General features: G+C 39.8%; 1 protein-coding gene across 1 annotated transcript in view; it reads right to left on the bottom strand.

The window, feature by feature from the left end:
* Positions 1-1,658: 1,658 nt before the first annotated feature.
* The window catches only part of LOC114052003 (dynein heavy chain 3, axonemal-like), a 176,229-nt gene continuing 157,313 nt past the window's right edge, over positions 1,659-20,574 (bottom strand). The window contains exons 54-61 of the mRNA XM_027874411.1: positions 19,979-20,223; positions 17,274-17,390; positions 12,583-12,737; positions 11,728-11,895; positions 10,054-10,196; positions 8,507-8,711; positions 7,802-7,939; positions 1,659-2,031 (exon numbers count right to left, since the gene is read on the bottom strand). Of these exons, the coding sequence (XP_027730212.1) occupies positions 1,678-2,031; positions 7,802-7,939; positions 8,507-8,711; positions 10,054-10,196; positions 11,728-11,895; positions 12,583-12,737; positions 17,274-17,390; positions 19,979-20,223 (1,525 nt within the window). The 3' untranslated portion in view covers positions 1,659-1,677. The remainder of the gene's footprint in view (positions 2,032-7,801; positions 7,940-8,506; positions 8,712-10,053; positions 10,197-11,727; positions 11,896-12,582; positions 12,738-17,273; positions 17,391-19,978; positions 20,224-20,574) is intronic.

The raw sequence follows: 20,574 nt of genomic DNA, 5'->3' as shown, positions 1-20,574 counted from the left end.
TGGTCAAGTAGCATGAGATTTCAAACTTTTACAAAAAAATAATCATGAAAACAATCTGGTGCTGAATAAGAAGTAGAGTGGTGGATCAGTGGAATAGCTGAGATATATAATATACAGAAGTAAGTAACCGTAGTTGTTTCGTGTTTGATAAACTCAAAGATTCAAACTACTGGGGCAAGAACTCGCTGTTTGACAAAAACTGTTGAGAACTGGAAAGCAGGCTGGCAGAAACTAGGCATAGACCAACATCTCACATCATATACCAAAATGATCTCTAAATGGGTAAATGATTTAAACATAAAGGATGATACTATAATAAGTAAATTAAGGGAGCATTAAAAAAAATTACTTGTCAGAGCTATGGATAAGGGAAAAATTCTTGACCAAATGAGACAGAGGATCACAGAAGGTAAAATTGATCATTTTGATTCCATTAAAAAGGTTTTGCATTTAAAAAAAGAAACTCAATACAGCCAAAATTAGAAAGAAAGCAGAAAACCAGGGAGAAATATTTGATGACAAGTTTCTTTGATAAAGTTCTCATTTATAAAAATAAATCATTCCTCAATTGATAAATGGTCAAAGGATTTGAATAGGTAGTTTTCAGAAGAGGAAATCAAAGGTACCAATAATCACATGAAGAAATGCTCTAAATCACTAAAAATTAGAAAAATACCCATTAAAACAACTCTAAGGTATTATCTCATAGGCATCAGATTGGTTAACATGACAGAAAAGGAAAATGACAAAGGTGGAGGGGATGTGGAAACCTAGTGAGACAACTTGTTTCAAATATGGGTTGGTTAATGTAACTTTGAAAAATAAGGATTGGGAGTCAGAGTCAGAGGACCTAAGTTTAAAATTCTAGTCCTGCTTTTTACTGTCTTGGTAACCTTGGGGAAGTCATATAACCAACCTCTTGGGGTGAGTTTCTAAATGTTAAATGATGGAGTCAGATTTGATGACCCCTAAAGTCTCTTTCAGTTCAAAAGCTATGTTCCATGATCATATCCTCTGACTTTTGGGATACAGCAGATGCATGAGGAAGGTTTGTCCATATTCAGATTCCTACCCATCTGGCCTGGCTTATATATCAACATAGGAGGAAGGTAGAAATGAAGAGAGTATGAGAAAATTCTATTACAACACTACCCAGATTGACCGCTTTGTTTGCTCTCCTGACTTCATCTGAGCAGGACTGTAGAATAGCAGAGAGGTGAGTGGAACACAAAGTATAGAAACAGCAAAACAATATACAAAAAAGTGAATATTAACATATTAGTAACCCAGAAGAAGCAACATGACATAGTGGATCTAGCATTCTCAGACTCAGAAAGACCAGATCGCAAGTCCTGTATCTGATACGTATTACCTGTGTGACACTAAGTAAGCCACTTTAGCTCTGTGACTTAGGCAACTCTTAATTAAGATGATACATTGTAGGACATTTGTGAACAATTAGTAAAGGTAGTTTCTTTACTTAGGCTGCAGAGACTCAGTTTCCTGATCTGTAAAATGGACTATGGGACTTCTGAAGTCCCCTACCAGGTCTAAAACTATGGCCCTATAATCTCTACTTTTATGAGATCACAGTCACTGGCCTGGCCCAATTTTTTTTTTTTACCTAAGGGAAGAAAAGTTAAGCGTATACTAGAGAGTAAGTAGTAGATTATTTTTTTAATCATCCAATTGGCACAGTGATGCCACTCCACGGTTTATCCAGTGCTTCTGGGGCAGGAATGTAGGGAGCTCAATGGAAAGAACATAGTTGGTTGAGTGGCCTGTAGTGGACAGGGTGCCTCTCCGGGCACTTGTTTTGTAGACAGGACACAGATAAATGCTCTGAGGCAGGAATGTGGAACTTTCCCCTGGTTTGAGCCAAATAATGGGAAGAGGGTCATAAAGGATTTTAGGGAAAGACTCTCCAATCTGCATTGCAATCCTGTCCCACCGAGCTCCTTCCAAGAAAAGGCCTTTGACATAGGCCCCATTTGCTGGCTTCTCTTCTACTGTTAATTCCTGTGAGATCACCTGGAAGAATGTATAAAATAGTTTTAGCATTTATCCTTTGGGACATTTATCTCATATGGCGTTGCATTCACATACATGAAAATAGCTTGGGGTTATTTAACACTTCCTCTTTCCCTCACCTCTCACATCTATCAGTGGCCAAGTCTCATCAATTCTATAGCTACGCCATCCTGGCTTCTATTCCCTCCTCTATTCCCAGGGCTATAGCCATTAAAATAGGTCTTAACTGCAACTTGCCTGGGCTATAATCCCCTAGTAGGTCTTTCTAACTTCACCATCTGCCCCTAACAATCTATCTGTCATCTACCAGAGTAATCTTTTCTTATGTAAAATCGGATCATGTCATTCTTCTGCTCAAAAAATTTAAGTGGCTCACAGTTGTTCACAAAGTATTGAACCTTCTGTATTTGACCTGGCAAGAACACCATCTTGGCACTGCCCAGCCATTTCAGCCTTATCTTATGTCACTCTTCTCCGTGTATTCTTTGTTCCAGACAAAGTAAACTATTCTATCCACCATCAATCACTATCAACATACCCAGCACTCTCCTGTCTCTATGCATTTGTTCATATTGTTCCCGGCCAGAATTTTCCTGCCTTATGAAATCATATATATTCTTTAAAGCACAACTCTTCTATGAAGCCTCCCCTAACAACGTGCCCCTTTGGACCTCACATAGCACTTTGTTTTGTACCTTTAACACATCTATCATGTCATATTGTGTATAATAGTCATTTTTTGTGTCTTTTCTCTCTATTTGACTGTAATCTCCATGAAGGCAAGAATTATGCCATATCTAAACTTTGTGCCTTCCCCTGAACACATAATAAGGCTCTTATACACAGCAGGCGTGTGAACATCTGTGAATGAGTGACTAATTTTTTTTTAAAATAACATTTATTTTTCCCCAATTACATGTAAAACAATTTTAACATTCATTTTTTAAAATTTTGAGTTCCAAGTTTTCTCCCTCCCTTCTTTCCTCTTCCTCCCTCCCTAAGACAGTAAGCAATTTGATGTAGGTTATAAATTTGAAATAATGCAAAACATATTTCCATATTGGTTATATTGTGAAAGAAAATACAGATAAAAAAATAAGAAGAAAATAAAGAAAATGAAAAACAGTAGGCTTTGATCTGCATTCAGACTCCATGGTTCTTTCTCTAGGACTGGATAGCATTTTTCATCATGAGTTCTGATAAAATTTATCATCATCATCACCCTCATCACCATTATCACTAACAATGATGAGGGTGGTGATGAGGATGATGATCAGAGGGAGTGTGGAGTAGTATATAGAGAGCAGATCTCAAAGTCATGAAATCCTGGATTCAAGTCTTACTTCTGACATGTCCTGGCGTTGTGATCCTCAGCAAGTCACAACCTCTCAGTGCTCTTGTCAATCTTTTAAGACTATAGCTTGAAGAGTAGATACTAACTAGACTCATTAAATAGAGTTTCTTCCATCCATTAATCCCCTATATCAGCAAAATCTCAGATCCATTCCTTATCCATATTTTTATTTATTGTGTCTTTGTTGAGGGTTTGGATGTTTGTTCATTTTATTTGGTTTTTTTATATTAAACATTTATTAATTAATTTATTTTTACTTTTCAACAATCACTTCCACAAGATTTTGAGTTCCAAATTTTCTCCCCATCTCACCCCTCCCCGTACCATAAGATGGGGTGCATTCTGAATATCCCTTCCCCTAATCTACCCTCCCTTCTATCACCCCCCTTCTCTTATCCCCTTCCTCTTCTATTTTCCTGTAGGGCAGGATACATGTTTATATCCCATTGCCTGTATATCTTATTTCCCAGTTGCATGTGAAAATAATTTTTAACAATTGTTTTTAAAACTTTGGGTTCCAAATTCTCTTCCTTCCTCCCTCCCCACTCACCCTCATTGAGAAGGCAAGCAACTTGATACAGGTTATACATGTGTAGTCATGCAAAACACTTCCATTGTAGTCATGTTGTGGAAAACTAACTATATTTCCCTTCATCCTATCCTACCCACCATTTCTTCTGTTCTCTCTTTTAACCCTGTCCCTCCTCAGAAGTGTTTGCTTCTGATTACCCCCTCCCCTAATCTGCACCCCCTTCTATCATTCCCCGTTTCTTATCCCCTTCCCCACTATTTTCCTGTAGGGTAAGATAGATTTCCATACTGAGTATGTATGTTATTCCCTCTTTAAGCCAAATCTGATGAGAGTAAGATTCACTCATTCCCTTTCACCTTCCCCCATTTCCCCTCCACTATAAAAGCTTTTTCTTGTCTGTTTTATGTGAGACAATTTATCCCATTCTACCTCTCCCTTTCTCCTCCCAGTATAATCCTCTCTCACCCCTTAATTTTATTTTTTAGATATCCCTCCATCTTCAACTCACTCTGTGCCCTCTATCTATCTATACGTATTTTTTCACTCCAACTACCCTAATACTGACAAAAGTCTCATGAGTTACAAATATCATCTTTCCATGTGGGAATGTAAACAGTTCAACTTTAATAAGTCCCTTATGATTTCTCTTTCCTGTTTACCTTTTCATGCTTCTCTTGAGTCTTGCATTTGACAGTCAAATTTTCTATTCAGCTCTGGTCTTTTCATCAAGAATGCTTGAAAGTCCTCTATTTCACTGAATATCCATTTTTTCCCCTGAAGGATTATACTCAGTTTTGCTGGGTAAGTGATTCTTGCTTGTAATCCTATCTCCTTTGGCCTCCAGAGTATCATATTCCAAGCCCTCTGGTCCCTTAATGTAGAAGCTGCTAAATCTTGTGTTATTCTGATTGTGTTTCCACAGTACTTGAATTGTTTCTTTCTTGCTGCTTGCAATATTTTCTCCTTGACCTGGGAACTCTGGAATTTGGCTATAATATTCCTAAGAGTTTTCCTTTGGGGATTTCTTTCAAGAAGTGATTGGTGGATTCTTTCCATTTCTATTTTACCCTCTGGTTCTAGAATATCAGGGCAGTTTTCTTTGATAATTTCTTGAAAGATGACATCTAGGCTCTTTTTTTGATCATGGTTTTCAGATAGTTCAATAATTTTTAAATTATCTCTCCTGGATCTGTTTTCCAGTCAGTTGTTTTTCCAATGAGATATTTCACATTGTTTTCTATTTTTTCATTCTTTTAGTTTTGTTTTACAATTTCTTGATTTCTTATGAAGTCATTAGCTTCCATTTGCTCCATTCTAATTTTTAAGGAAGTATTTTCTTCAGTGAGCTTTTGGACTTTCTTTTCCATTTGGCCAGTTCTGCTTTTTAAGGCATTCTTCTCCTCATTGGCTTTTTGGACCTCTTTTGTCATTTGGGTTAGTCTATTTTTTAAGGTGTTATTTTCTTCAATTTTGGGGGGGGGTTTCCTTTACCAAGCTGTTGACTTGTTTTTCATGATTTTCTTGCATCACTCTCATTTTTCTTGCCAGTTTTTCTTCTACTTCTCTTACTTGCTTCTCAAAATCCTTTTTAAGCTCTTCCATGGCCTGGGACTGATTCATATTTTTCTTGGAGGCTTTGGATGTAGGAGCTTTGACTTTGTTGTCTTCTTCTGGTTGTATGTTTTGATCTTCTTTGTCACCAAAGTAAGATTCTATGGCTTGACTTTTTTTGTGCTATTTGCTGATGATCCCAGCCAATTACTTGAGTTTTAAACTCTTTGTTAAGGTAGGGGTCTGCTTCCAGTGTGGAGAATATACTGTCCCAAGCTTCAGGGGTTTTGTGTAGCTGTTTTCAGAGATACTTCTAGAGACCTATACATTTTCCATTCTTCCAAGGTGGTATGATCAAGGGTGAGGTGTTTACTCCTTTCTTGGCCTGGGCTCTGGTGTATGAGTGACCACAAGCACTCTTTTCTGCCTTGGAACTGTGAGGAGGATTCCCTCTCCACTGCCACCACAAGCTCTACCTGGCCAGCACTCCTCCTCACCCCAGCACCGCCACCCAGAACTGCGACCCAAATCCACGCATGGGCAAAGCAAGAGAATCCTACCTCAGCACCAGCAAAGAGATCCCTGCAATCCCCATCTGATCAGCCACTCAATTCCCCCTCCATCTGTGGGCCCAGAGATCCAGAAGCGGCCACTGCCCCAGGGTTGCACTGGGACTGGGGCTGAACCAAGCTCCTCTCTCACCTGGGTCAGACAGACTTTTCCTACTGACTTTCTAAGTTGTCTTTGGTGTTTGTGGGTTGAGAAGTCTGGAAACCACCACAGCTCCCCTTGATTCAATCCCCTGAGGACTGCTCCAGGTTCTCTGAGGCCTAGTTTTTACCGGTGTGGCCCACACTGAACTGCACTCCTCTCCCAGCCCGGCACAATAGACCTTTGCAATCAACCATCCCAGGTTGTCTTGGGCTAGAAATTTGTTTCACTCTTTTTGTGGGTTCTGCTGCTCTGGAGTTTGTTTAGACCTATTTTTTACAGGTATTTGGAGGGGTTTAGGGGAAGAGCTCAAGCAAGTCACTGCTTTTACTCCGCCATCTTGGCTCTGCCGCTGGTTTCTTGAGTGGCTAACTTCTCAGGAGCCCAGAAAGCTACTTCTCCTTGTACCAACAAGTCTTCCTGGCTATAATGACCCCTGGACTCAGGAGTGTTTTATACAGCACTACTTTGTATGGGTGGTTAAGTGGTAGACTTCTCCCCAATCCCCTGGGAAGCCCAGGTTCTAATCCTGGTCAGTCTTTTATAATCCTGTTTGGTTTGGTTTGTTTTTTTAATAAGGATAGAATAGTGTGACAAATACAGTACTGGACTGGAAATCAGGACATCTTGTTCTAGGAGAGCTATATATAGCACAAAGTGAATGAGACTTTTCCCCTAGACATGGAGGGAAGGCAAGATGTTTCCTCCCAATGGTGATCTCCCTCCATTCACCTCATCTTACCCTTATAAAAATCCTCTAGCTCACGTGGCTATGCAATACAACTGCCACCCTCAGGTCCTGCTGTCCTGCCTTCTCTCTAATAGGTCCAGTTCCCCTCCATACAGGTACCAGGGACAATCTGTACCTTCTACTGAAATGACTACACCAGCCATGAAATTGTCTTCTACAGCACTGCTACCCCTACAGAACTGGTTTTTTTGTTTTGTTTTGTTTTGTTTTTGCCCCAGGTGAAAAAAAGTTCTAGTTACAACTCTAGATTCTAGTTAGTTCTGGTTTTGCCTTTAACTCATTGTGTGACCTTAGATACATTAATTTCCAAACCATCCCTTGGCCCAAGTTTCCCAACTGTGAAACAAATGTATTAAACTAGGTGATCTCTGAAAATTCTTCTAGCTCTAATATTCTACTGTTGTAAGATTATTATATGCCTTTTCTGCTCCCTTCCTCTATATGCTTTGTTAGGTCAATGCTTGACCTACAGTAATATATTCATTTACCTTTGCCATGAGCTTCAAAGTAATACTTTATCATACTCAGATGCAAAGCTAAATAGTAACATTCTCCAGAATGATGGACCCCACCAGACTGTATAGGCATGCCTAGAACTCACAGCCAGACTACTGCTTTCACTTAGTATAGAGGTGGCAGTATATATTTCAGTTGTATTTTTCCCTTTAGAAATGCACAGTGAAAATCGTGGGAATAGTCAGATTCCAATGGGAATAGCAAGCTAGGCCACCTTTCAGGAGAAAAGATGCCAAATCATCTATCTTTTTAGCTCAGTAAAGTGAAAGAGACGGGACAAGAAGAGATCCTAGGATCATCAGCTATTCTGGTTTTCACCTTGGCCCTTGAACTGAGCCATTGAACCCACCCTTACCTCAAACTGAAATCCAATGTGATCAATGGGAATGGAGTACTTCCTAGCAAAATTCTGGGAAACGCCTGTCAAAAAGGACTGTGTGAAGTAGAATCCTGAGATCCAGAACACGCTGGGGGTTCCGTGATTGATCCACTCCTGAGGAAGCACAGGAACAAAATAAAATCAACCCACAGATACTTGCACAGGGGGAAAATGGCCTAGGTCAGGGAGAAGCTTGCTTATATTGGGCAAATAAGACTCTTAAACACACACCCACTAAACTACTGCTTCTATTCTTCAAAAAAAAAATCCTCCCCTTTTAAAGCCTGGAAGTAGCAGAGTTTGGATGTTCTAGACTCACCTCCTCTACAAAGTATTTCCTTAACAAGCCCACCAATCATTTCATTATTCCACTACCCATTCTATATTGATATTATTGATGACATTTCTTTGGGCAATAATTCAAATTATATCTTTGTCATGTGGATTTGTCCTAGTCTTTTGTCTTGCCTTCTATTTCTTTATAAATAATCTCTCTCTATTCTTAACCTCACCCTCCCTCTACCCAACTCATGAAAGAAAGATGGTCTGTAGACAATTGGTCTTGGGACCATATTGTTGGTTAGCTGGTTGCTAGCCCCAAGGCCATTCATCTAGTGTCTTGCTGTCTTCTCCCGCCCAAATAAAGCTATTGGGTGTTACACTAGACTGGATCTCTATTACCTGGAAGAAGGCCAGACGTGCTAGGAGATCAGCCACATAGCCACCTAGCGGCTTCAGTGATGGGTAGGACTTAGATGCCCACATGCCTGGCACTTTTCCCACTAACATACTGCTGAAGACATCTTCTAACTCTGAAGACATTAGGACTTGGCCTTTAATGGCTTTACCCAGGTTGATCAAGCTGCTCCGAACCACTGTTGTAAGTCTGTGGGGGATAGAAGCCAAACTCAACATATACTTCTAAATAAGGATCACTTCCTCCTCCTGTCCCAAGTGTATTTAGGCAGATACCTTCCTTTTTTTACTGGCACAATAATAAACACAATAGATGAGGTGACTGGAAGTTGGACTGAGAGAAATTAAAGAGCTTTGCTATATTTCAGGGAGGTTTGCTGAAATCCACAGAAAAGTTTTCTACTTCAAGGGAGCCCAGACAACAAGGATTTCTTTGTCCCAAGACCCATCCCCTGGACCTAAACTTGACTGGAAACAAACTGAAAATGCCCAAGGAGGTATCAACAGGCACAGTCTGTTGTCTCCAAGGTCCTATGGAACTGCCACATCTGGCTTATATTAGTGTGTCTAGTTTCTTAGCATTTCAAAGCTGGAATCATCAGTGGAATAAAGCAAATTAGGGCCCTGAACCCTACTGAAAGGGGTGCTAGGATAGGAAGAATTATTGCTACCGTGTGGTTAAAAAACTAACAAACATAATAATGAATTGAGCCTCCTATGTCCCAAACTAATCCAATATGTTCCTGCCTTGCCACTATCACCAAGAAAGAGGGGTAGAACTTCTCTTTCCCTCCCTTCCATACACAGTCTTCAAGGCTGCTCTTGGTGTTCACCTTAACTTTATTCCACTAGAACACAAAAGTTGTGGGAAGTGGTTGGGGAAGAGATGCCTAGAGTTTTATTTATCTATACCAGGCAAAATAGTTGCTGCTCCATCACTTTACCTTTTAAAGGGCAAATACCCCTGTGTCTGCTGGAATAGTTTCCCACTAATCTGAAAGTCCTCTGGTCTGGACCTATGATTTGATCGGTATAGGGAATTACTGGATAAAGAAATATCCTCTCTATCAATGAAGGCCATCACCTTCTCTACAACTTATTATTGTTGTTGAGTCATTAAGTTGTGTCCAATACTTTGTGACCCTATGGACCATAGCACACCCATGCTGTCCACGTTTTCTTGGCAAAGATACTGGAATGGTTTGCCATTTCCTTCTCCAGTGGATTAAGGCAAATAGAAGACAAATGACTTGCCCAGGGTCACACAACTAGTTAGTATCTGAGGCCAGATTTTAACTCAGATCTTACTGATGCCAGGCCCAGAGTCCTATTCACACTGAGCTATCTAGTCATCAATTTATAGAGGGCTGCCTAAATCACTGAGAGATTAAGTAATTCATCTAGGATCATATCTAGTATGGATCAGAAACAGAACTTGGAATCCAAGTCTATTTGTCTTCAAGGCCAGCCCTCCATATACTACATGCTGCCTAGCAGCTCTCATGACCACAGAGATAAAGGACCAATCCTACCTGTTAAATCGAATGAGCTCTTGCCTCAGGACAGTGTTCATGGACTCTTCATAGACCACAGGGTACATGTTCATAACCACTTCCAGGTTAAAGTCCTGAGGAAGTTTGGATAGGATATCCTTAGCCAGCTCTTCAACCACTTCCTTAAATTTCAAATTGGCAGAGAAACAAATATGAAATAAGCTTTCTGAGCGGTGGCTTTTCAAAAAGAAATTAAGATGTAATAGAAAGTCCTTTTAAATATGCTTTCATAGAATTTCTTTGGAAATCATCTGCAGGGCATAAAATGTAAACCAATTACCATATGGATTCCCCTTCCATTCTTTATGTAGTTTATTCCCCCCTTCCATTCTCTGTGTGAATTCTATCTACCCTAACTGCAAGAAAGCATATGTAGGAAAATCATAACCTTTTGGTTCACAGCAGGCAGTGAGATCCACAAATCTGGCCCTAATATTAAAGGCTATGATCTAGGCACAAGCTTGCTTTTTGGCCAAGTGGGTCAATAAGGTGAGATTAGCACTGGTCATCAGAGAATTTCTCATTCTTCCAAGGGAATCATCCCTGAGTCTCCACCTGTGGGGTCCCCAGGGACTCTAGGGCTGGACCTCTGCAGGGCATTTATTGATGGTGTTGATCACCTTACTCAGCGGTTCCTCTCACTCATTGACTCTGTTAGCTGCAAATCTGGCTGCCTAGTACTTCCCTTCCTTCCTCCCCTCACTTATTCCTTTGCAGTATCCCCTCTGGCAAACAGAAAAGCCCATGATGAGTAGTGTCTGCTGAGGAGGTGATTAAACCTAGAGGAGAGAGAAGGAGGATGGCCTCTTCAGTCTTAGAAAAGTCCTGCAAAGCAGGAAGTTCGGTCTCTACAATCTTTCCTCTTCAGTGTTGGGGGAATCATCAGCACCCCTATACTGAGAAACACTGACACCATCCCTACTCTGTGCAGAATCATATAGGAATGCTCTCATAGCCAATTATGTGACATATTTCAAACACTGAATGAATGAGAACTATGCAGTTAGAAATGGTCAAACTAGGGATGAGAAGGGAGTCAACATGTTGTAGAGCAGAAACTGAGAGCCACAAGACATTGGTTGCTAATTCCAATTCCGTCATGAACTCATTGTGTTTCCTTAGGTTATTTGCTTCATCTTTCAGAGGTTTATTCTACATTCAAAAGGCCCAGTAGAAATAAAAGTGCATTGAAAAATATGAACTTTTTTCTATTTCTTTTGAGCAAATTTTATAACAAAGGATGATTTGCTAGGGAGGGAAGGGAATAGGAATATTTCAGAAATAAAGATGTTTTAAAAACAAAAGATATCTAAGAGCAAAATAAATATATACCAAAAAAAGATATCAATAAAATCTTACAAAAGGAAAATACAAAGCATTAAATGAATGCAAGGCATTATTATAACAAGAGGTTTGGATGAGATCACCTCTAAGGTTCCATTTCTAGTTCTTACATTCTATGATTAGAATTCTGAAGTCCTCCTCATTCTACAGATTGTAGGTCTTCTCTAGTCACAGAGAATATCTTAGATAATTTCTTCCCAACCCTCCAAATCAGCCCCATCTAGAAACTGATGCTACCCAACAATGTCATTCCTTTTTTGGGGGAGGGGAGGGGAGCAGGGTTTTGATATCATCTCATATCAATGTTACCTGAGGAGACTTGCCAGCTCCCCCACTTTGCCTGGGGAGTGTCAATAATACTCCATTAAGCAGTAGATTGGTCTCCTGGTTGTCCTTGGTGATATCTGCATTCTCATGAAGGCCAAAAACTTCAGGGTGGGTTGCTATGGGCAAGCTCCTTATGTAGTCAATGTAGGCCTGGAAATAAAACCTAAAATTAAGGGGGGGGCAAACTTAGAGTCCACATGGATCAGGCATGGCATGATGGGTCAGATCTTCAAAAAGTACTGACCAGTGAGAGACCCTAATGACTGATACCAAGCAAGTTATTGCACTTATCTCCCACCAAAACATGATAAACATGGGTGGCAACCAAAGCACTAACTACAGTATATTTCAAGTGGTTGACTGTAGAGATCATTTGCCACTGTCTAATATCCGTATTTGTAATTTTGTAGGAAAGCTGTGGAGATAAACCCTAGACATTACTGCATATTCCTAGTCTGCTGTTAACCTTAGACTACTCACACAGTCATATCCATGTACCAAGCCTCTGTGCAGAAAACCAAATCAAACCAAACTTCAAAACTGAGGATGAGGGGGGTAGTGCCAGTGAAGAAGAGCTGAGATAATTGTTGGAAGCCCTCTACCATGTCCTTTTCTCTCTCCTTCCCTTCCTCCCACCTCATGTCCTCATGTCCCATCTCATTTTGTTTTCTCCCTTACTCCCTTCTCCCATGCTTATATATTCAGGCCTCCCGAGATCAGGCAGGCATCAGAACTCCCATCATTTTGCATGCCTCAGAGCTAACGAGAGTCACTGAACTCTATCTTAATAGAAAGGTACTGAGAAATGTGGGATAAAACCCTGGAGCAACATCTTACCAAGTATGTACTATCCGGTGGAACAAAGTAGATGCCCCCAGGAGCCAAGCTGTAATAGTCGATTTCTATATCCTTATTGTAGAATATGGAAAGAAGGGATAGGAGGAGGCGTCTGTCTTTGTCATCAGTCACTCTGCCACCGTAATTACATTCACCTGGGGAAAGTCAACAGAAACTGGGCAGAAAGGCGGACTTTGGTTTGGTTATCATTCATTCAAAAGGAATTATTGAGCGTCTCAGATATTGGGTTAAGTATTGTAGGAGACACAAAAATGAATAAAAATAAGTTCTGCTCTTGAAAATAACTTATAAGGGGGCAACTAGGTGGCACAGTGGATAGAGCACCGGCCCTGAAGTTAGGAGGACCTGAGTTTAAATCCGGCCTCAGACAAACACTTGACACTTACTAGCTGTGTGACCCATGGCAAGTCACTTAACCCCAATGGCCTAAAATAAATAAATAAATAAATAACTTATAGTCTCATAGAGGGAATGAGAAATCTACACAAATAATTATAACAAATTAGAATGTAATAAATGCTATGGATAGCAGCAGAAATCAGAAATGGGAGGGGTTGGGAGGTCAGGGAAAGCTTCATGGAAGAAATGGTATTTAAGATGGGTCTTAAAGGATTAGATAAAAATTAGATGGAACCGGGGGAGGAAGGTGTCCCAGGGAAAGGATATAGCATAAGTCAAGGGACAAAGGTGGGAAACCTAGGGACAAGTTTGAAGAACAGCAACTAGTCTGGTTGATCAAAGCATAGGATATAAAGAGTAAAGGGAAATAAGGTTGGAATGATATGTTGATGCTAGATTATAGAGGGCCTTGAATATCAGGTTTGAACTTTATTTTGTTGGCAATAGGAAGCCATCAAAGGTTTCTGAACAAGGGGTAACATGATCAGAGTCATGCTTAAGAAAAATTAATCCAAGGTTCCGCTTCCGGGAGCCAAGATGGTGGAGTAAGAAGTAAGTTGCTCTCACCCTCCCTTATTAACCTTTGAAAGCCTAGAAAATATCACCCCAGGAAAAACCTTGGAACAGCTGAACCAGTAGAAAGATAGGGTGCAGCAGTCCAGTAGCCCAGGTAGCTTGAGGGATTAATGGGAAAGTCCCTTCTTGCCCTGGGGGAAGGGGAGCAGTACAGTACCGGCAGTGTCCCAGCAAGCTAGCCGAAAGCCCTACTTCAGCATACTGGGGGAGATCCTGAACCCCAGGTGGTGGAGCAGGCAAACACTAATAACAGGACCCCTGAGTGCCTCAGTAAGGGTAGGGGAACCAGTGGAAATTGGCTCAAAAAACCGCCACGTGCCTCGGCATTCTATGGCAACCAAGTCTCCCAGTGCCTCAGCAAAACTCTGGGAAGTGCTCCAAGGGTTCCCCCCAGGCAAAGAAACATCCCACAGCAGGTGAAACATCCCTCTGAAAGGAGCCGAAGAAAGTGAAAGGAAGGAAAGGCCCAGGTGACAGGCAACCTCCAGAGGCCAGACTACCCAATCCTACCCCTAGAGTCCCAGTGTTGCTGATTCCAGCCCAACACCAGGTAAGCTGCCAGAACCCTACAGCCTCCAAATGCTAGCATCAGAGGCCCCAGCATACAAAGCCAGTGTCCAGGCCCCAGGCTCCCAACACAAGAAGCTTGGGTCAGCACCCCCAGCTCCCCAGCAGGAGAGCTCAATCTTTTTAAAGGCCAGGAAATAAGCAAACACCATGAGCAGAAAGAAACGTACTATAGATTCTTATTATGGGAATCGTGAAGATCAAAGCAGAAATTCTGAAGAGGATAGCATTGTCAACAAACCCACATCTGGAACCTCAAAAGGGAATATGAACTGGTCTGAAGCCCAAAAAGCCTTCTTAGAAGAGCTCAAGAAGAATTTTAAAAGTCAAATAAGAGAGGTAGAAGAAAAATTGGGAAAAGAAATGAGAGGTATGCAAGAGAAAGTCAATAACTTGGAAAAGGAAGGACAAAAATTAACTGAAGAAAACAAGTACTTAAAAAATAAAATTGGCCAACTGGAAAAAAAGTATGCTGAAGAAAGCAAGTGCTTAAAAAAATACAATTGGCCAAATGGAGAAGGAGGTACAAAATCTAATGGAAGAAAACAATTTGTTAAAAATTAGAATTGGTGGGGCAACTAGGTGGCGCAGTGGATAGAGCATCAGCCCTGAAGTTAGGAGGACCCGAGTTCAAATTCGGCCTCAGACCAAACACTTGACACATATTAGCTGTGTGACCCTGGGCAAGTCACTTCACCTCAATTGCCTAAAAATTAAAAAAAAATTTTTTTTAATTAAAAAAAATTAGAATTGGGCAAGTGGAAGCTAATGACTCTGTGAGAGAGTGAAGAACAGTCAAACAGAAACAAAAGAATGAAAAAATAGACGAAAATGTAAAATACTTCATTGGTAAAACAACTGACTTGGAAAATAGATCCAGGAGAGACAATTTAAAATTATTGGTCTACCTGAAAAACCATGATGAAAAAAAGCACCTCGACAGCATCTTTCAGGAAATCATCAAGGAAAACTGCCTTAAGGTCCTAGAACCCGAGGGTAAAATAGTCATAGAAAGAATCCAACGATCACCTCCTGAAAGAGATCCCAAATTGAAAGCACCAAAGAATACAGTAGCCAAATTCCCAAATTACCAGGTCAAAGAGAAAATATTGCAAGCAGCCAGAAAGAAACAATTTAAATATCATGGAACCATAGTCAGGATTACACAGGACCTTGCAGCTTCTACATTAAAAGACCATAGGCCATGGAACATGATATTCCATAAGGCAAAGGAGCTTGGATTACAACCAAGGATCAACTACCCAGCAAAAATGAGTATAATCTTTCAGGGAAGGAGATGGACATTCAACGAAATAGGAGACTTTCAAACCTTCCCAATAAAAAGAACAGAGCTCAACAGAAAATTTGATCTTCAAACACAAGACTCAAGAGAGACATAAAAAGGTAAACGAGACAGAAAAACCAACATGTTCTTAATAAGGGCAAACTGTTTCCATCCCTAGGCAATGACACTTGCAAGGGAAGATGATACTTGTAACTCTTGAGAACTGTATTGTTATTAAACCACTTTAAAGAAGCTTAAACGGGGGAAATAGGATAGAGAGAAAGACACAGATAGTAATCATAACTGTGAATGTGAATGGGATGAACTTTCCCATAAAATGAAAGCAGATAGCAGAATGGATTAAAAACCATAATCCTACAATATGTTGTTTACAAGAAAAATTAATCCCACAACTTCTTATAGCTTGGATTGCAGAACAGTGTCTCTAGCATTTATGTATTTTTTTAATTTTTTTTATTTTTTAGCATTTATGTATTTTTTAAAATTGTCTATCTTTAATGGGTTTTGGTAGCAAATCTCAGATAATATTTCTTTTATGATTAGTTACTCACTTGTAGAGAAATGATGAAGTGGGATTTCATGGTGGCCCTTAGGAGCTCCTGCCATCCATCTCTCAGGTAACTACAATCAGTCAACTAGCATTTATTAAGCACTTAAGTGCTGAGAATACAATATAAACATACATATTTATAATCAATATAATTAAAACAAAAGACATTCTAATGAGGGAAAGTAAGATGTAAAAGGAAGCTGAAGGTGGATGAGAGGGAAACAAAGGCACACTAAGTGGTGATAGGCATGCAAATGTTAATTCCCTTGCAAAGTAAAGCATCTGTTCAGCTATGGCTGAAGTATTATATTAATTAGGAGATCTGAGTGCAGGTCCCAACTCTTACTTAGCTATGTACACTGGGCAAGTCATTTAAACTCATGCCCCAGAGGGTTAAGGAGTGCTCGGGTATCCATGGCAACATAGGAAATCAGGAAGGGGCACAGATTTCAGAAGAAAGAGGATGAGTCTGATTTAAGACAAGTTGAGTTCAAAGGGAAAGCTAACCAGTCTGCAACTAGAAATGTAGAATGTGAGATGTCTGGAGCTTAGGAGGAGGACATGGGAATGTGCTTGGCTTATTGCGGAGGTTTTGCTATTCCAGGTGGTACTGGATTTCAAGGGTGAAAAACTAATGGCACATGGGCCTTAAGAAGGAATTCAGAGGTAGCTTTGGAATGATCTCTTGAAAATGCTGCTGTTTGTTTGTTTTTAAGTAAACAGTATCCTAACCCTTCAAGAATCTAGTAGGGATGCTGCCCTATCAGTATCACTCATCCAGAATTTACACAGTACCTTGTATTGCTAGTCAAAATTTCATGTCTTCCTAACTACGTGTTAAGTTTTTCTTTCTTTCTTTTCTTTCTTTCTTTCTTTCTTTCTTTCTTTCTTTCTTTCTTCCTTTCTTTCTGTCAGTCTTTCTTTCTTTTTGGTGAGGCAGTTGGGGTTAAGTGACATGCCCAGAGTCACACAGCTAGTGAGTGTTATATGTCTGAGGCTGGATTTCAACTCAGGTCCTCCTGACTCCAGGGCTGGTGTTCTATCTACTGTACCACCTAGCTGCCCCTGGTAAGTTTCTTTAGATCAGGAACTATGTGTCTTTCAGCTCCTAACAGCCTTCCACATAGTAGGTCAGCAGTAAATATTTTTAAATATTTTGTTTAATGGATTAGGCAACAAAGAAGCATGCTTCCTCTTTAGGTGGCTGAAGAGAACAGGTGGAAGTGGTGTAGAAGATAAATATTTGCCACAGCCACTAAACTCTTTCAGTACCTGTTAGGTAGGTCAGAGCCTCAAATGGCACTTCCTCATATTCATTCAGGAACATCTGGATCTGCCGCATGCTGATTCTCAAGTCAGACTCATTGAATTCATAGGGGATATTCCAACCTGCCAGAGTCAGAGAAATATAGACATTAGTGCTCCCATTCACTGATCACATACAGGAGAGTGAAGTGCCATCATGGGGTATATCAGCATCTTTCTTCCAGAGGAAAAAATAAAATCTGCACTGATGTTTCTAGTCAGTATGGGAACCATTCTACCTTTGACCACATTGGTTCTAAGTTAATTTCTTTACCATTCACTGAATTGGTAGATGTCAGAAAGCTGAGATTTGTGAAGGGAAGATTAATTATCTTGGTTGAAATATTTTCTTATAGCAAAAAAAACAAAAACAAAACCAAAACAAAACAAAACCCTCCAAAATTAGTACAATAATAAAGTTAAAGAAGGGCTCTTAACTCTTCCCAGGGGCACTTTTTTGGTTCCAAATTCATTTACTTGGGTGAATTTGGAACCAAAAAAGTGGCAGTCACTTGGGCCATGGGAATTTGGGAGCAGGGGCCCAAGTCTGATCCAATCTATAGTAGGGTAGACAGGGCTGTGGGTTGCCAATGGTCTGCACATCCACCATTCCCTTCTGCCTTCATGTACCATCACTGCTTGGAAGCCTGGGCTGTTTATTTTCCCCCTCCTTTATAAAATTGACAAGGTCATTGCTTGAGCTTCTTCCAGCTCTAAAATTATGCAAGTCTAAGAGATTTGTACTCCATCTGACTCCACCTCAGTTTTACTTTCAGAAAGAGTTGAATGACCTTGAGCAAGTCATTTCTGTATGTCTGTGCCCACATGTGATTTCAAGCCCTCTTTCAGCCCCCTTCACCAAAACATCTATTTATTTGCTATGTTACCTACTTTCTTCCCCATCTCCCTCTCCTTCCTTAAGTAACTGGGCTTTTTGGATGCTTTGTATGAATAAAAACACCTAGTTAATGAGAGTAATTCGTTAAAATAGGAAGGTGCCAGATGGTATACCTGTTCTTCCCTGGAGTGTCTTCCAGCAGTTTACTTGTGGTACACATGTGTCTGTTCATGGTGTCCCAGGATCTCTGTCTCCCTCATACAGCAGTTTATGACACCCCACAAACCACATTTCCTACACATCCCTAAAATATAGTTATTCTGGTTCATAGTGATTACTAGTTCCTTTTCAAAATGCTCTCAAATAATCCCTATAATAATACCTTCTAGCATTTTGCCAAAAAACAAAGTCCAGCTCACTGGTATACAATTTGAAGAATGCAGCCTTTTCTATTTTGAGATAACTGATTTATTTGGCTATCTTCTGTCTTATGACATCTTTCCTGTTATGATTTTCAAACATTTTTTTTCAAATAATAATAATGTTAATGACTTTTAAGAGACCACTAACAGTAATTTGCACTTTAGTTTATCTAGAACTGGTGACTTTGAGTAACTAGTTCATTGAGAGCATCCAGGGGCTTTCTTTCTATTTCTTTCTATTTTATGTCAGTTTCCTATTAACCATTGTTTTCATTCTGTCCTTCCTGGTTTGAAGCTCACTCATAAAATCAAAGTAAGAGTTGAATATGTCTGTCTTTTCTATATCATCTATTGGCATCTATCTCTTCTACCCCAAGAAGTAAATATACATCCTTTCTTGCCCCCTAGCCTTTTTTTAAAAACCTCATTTATTGCCACCTATGTGACCTTAGGATTACCTTGGGTAATCTCTCAAGGCCTCAGTTTCTTTATCTGTAAAATGAGAAAATTGGATTAGACTAATGTATATCTAAAGTCCCTTACATAAAGATCCTATGTTCCTGTTCAATTGGAGAATGACTAAACAAATTGTGGTATGTGGATGCAATGGAATCCCGTTATGTTGTAAGAAACAATGAGCATGATCAATACAGAGAAGCATGAAAAGACTTATGTGAGCTGATGCAAAGTAAAGTTAGCAGAGCCAGGAAAACAATATGTACAATGACTACAACAGTATCAACGGGAAGAACAAAACCACAAAATAATGTTGCAAAATTTCAAAGAATAAGCTTGGCCCCAAAGAAGAAATATAAGAAGACATATCATCCCCCTGCTCTTTTGTAGAGGTCAGGGGAGAGAATGTTCTATGGTTATGGAACACTGCATATAATGTAGATTTTTTTCAATGTATTGATCGGTATTGCTAACTTTATTTTCTCTTTTTGTTTTTCTTTTAAAAATCGTTATCATGCTAGTGGGGAAGGATAAAGAGGGAAATCTAGGCAGTGTGAAAACAAAATATATTAATAAAAATGTATTTGTTACAAGGGATAGCTCTCTCTCTCTCTCTCTCTCTCTCTCTCCCCCCCCCTTTTTTCCCCTTCCCTCTCTCTCCTTCTCTGAGAGGGGAAGAGGAAGTAAAATTTAGGTAATATAAAAACAAAAAATGACAATAAAATTCTATTTTTTTAAAAAATCCTGTGCTCATCTGATCTTTAGCATTCATTGCTTTAGCACTTCTGACACTGTTCCTATAGAGGTATGCCACTCTTTTTTACTTATCTCCTGTTGTCCCAATTTTTAAAAAATATGTGTGCGTATCTTTTAAAGATCCTCTTTTCATTATCTTTTGTTTTCCTTTTTTTTAATCCTCTTTTCAAAAGAAATTTGTGGAGACTCCCAGAACTTACCTAGGGGTCCAAAGTTTCTTCTCTCTTGAACAATGGCATGGAAGAAACAGAGGCCAAACAACAATTTGTGCCAAATCTTGGCTTTCTCACAACTGTTGAAGAAGAGGGGATCTGAGATAGGGTCATTGAGGTAGGAGCGCAACAGATTGGCTCGGACACCTTTGGGAGGCTCATTGGTCATTTTGATTCCATTCTGGAGGATGCTGACGGGAAACTTCTCTGATGGATAACTGGTTAGCCACAGCCTAGAAGGAGAAAAGTGAAATTCATTTGCTTAGCTGAAAGTGAATTTATCACCTTAAGCCAAAAAAATATTCCTAGAAATCCCCAGACCTCTGCAAAAAATCTCTCTTTGTTTTAAATGATCTGAGAACTGACAAAAATGACTTATGGCCTAAACTAGACTTGATTACCTATTGAAATCTGATAATTATAATAATTGCTAGCATTTAGATAGCACTTTAGGGTTTACAAAGCACTTGGCATATGTTAGTTACTCCTTTGCTCCTCACAACAATCTTGTGAGGTAGGTACTATTATTAGACTTACTTTTACAGTATGGAAAATGAGGCTGAGAGAGGTCAAGCGACTTGCTC

This window comes from Vombatus ursinus, unplaced genomic scaffold (assembly GCF_900497805.2).
Source record: "Vombatus ursinus unplaced genomic scaffold, bare-nosed wombat genome assembly UNPS02014807.1, whole genome shotgun sequence".
Classification (NCBI taxonomy): domain Eukaryota; kingdom Metazoa; phylum Chordata; class Mammalia; order Diprotodontia; family Vombatidae; genus Vombatus; species Vombatus ursinus.
Note: the sequence above shows the minus strand (reverse complement) of the source record. Positions and strands in the feature narration are given on the sequence as shown.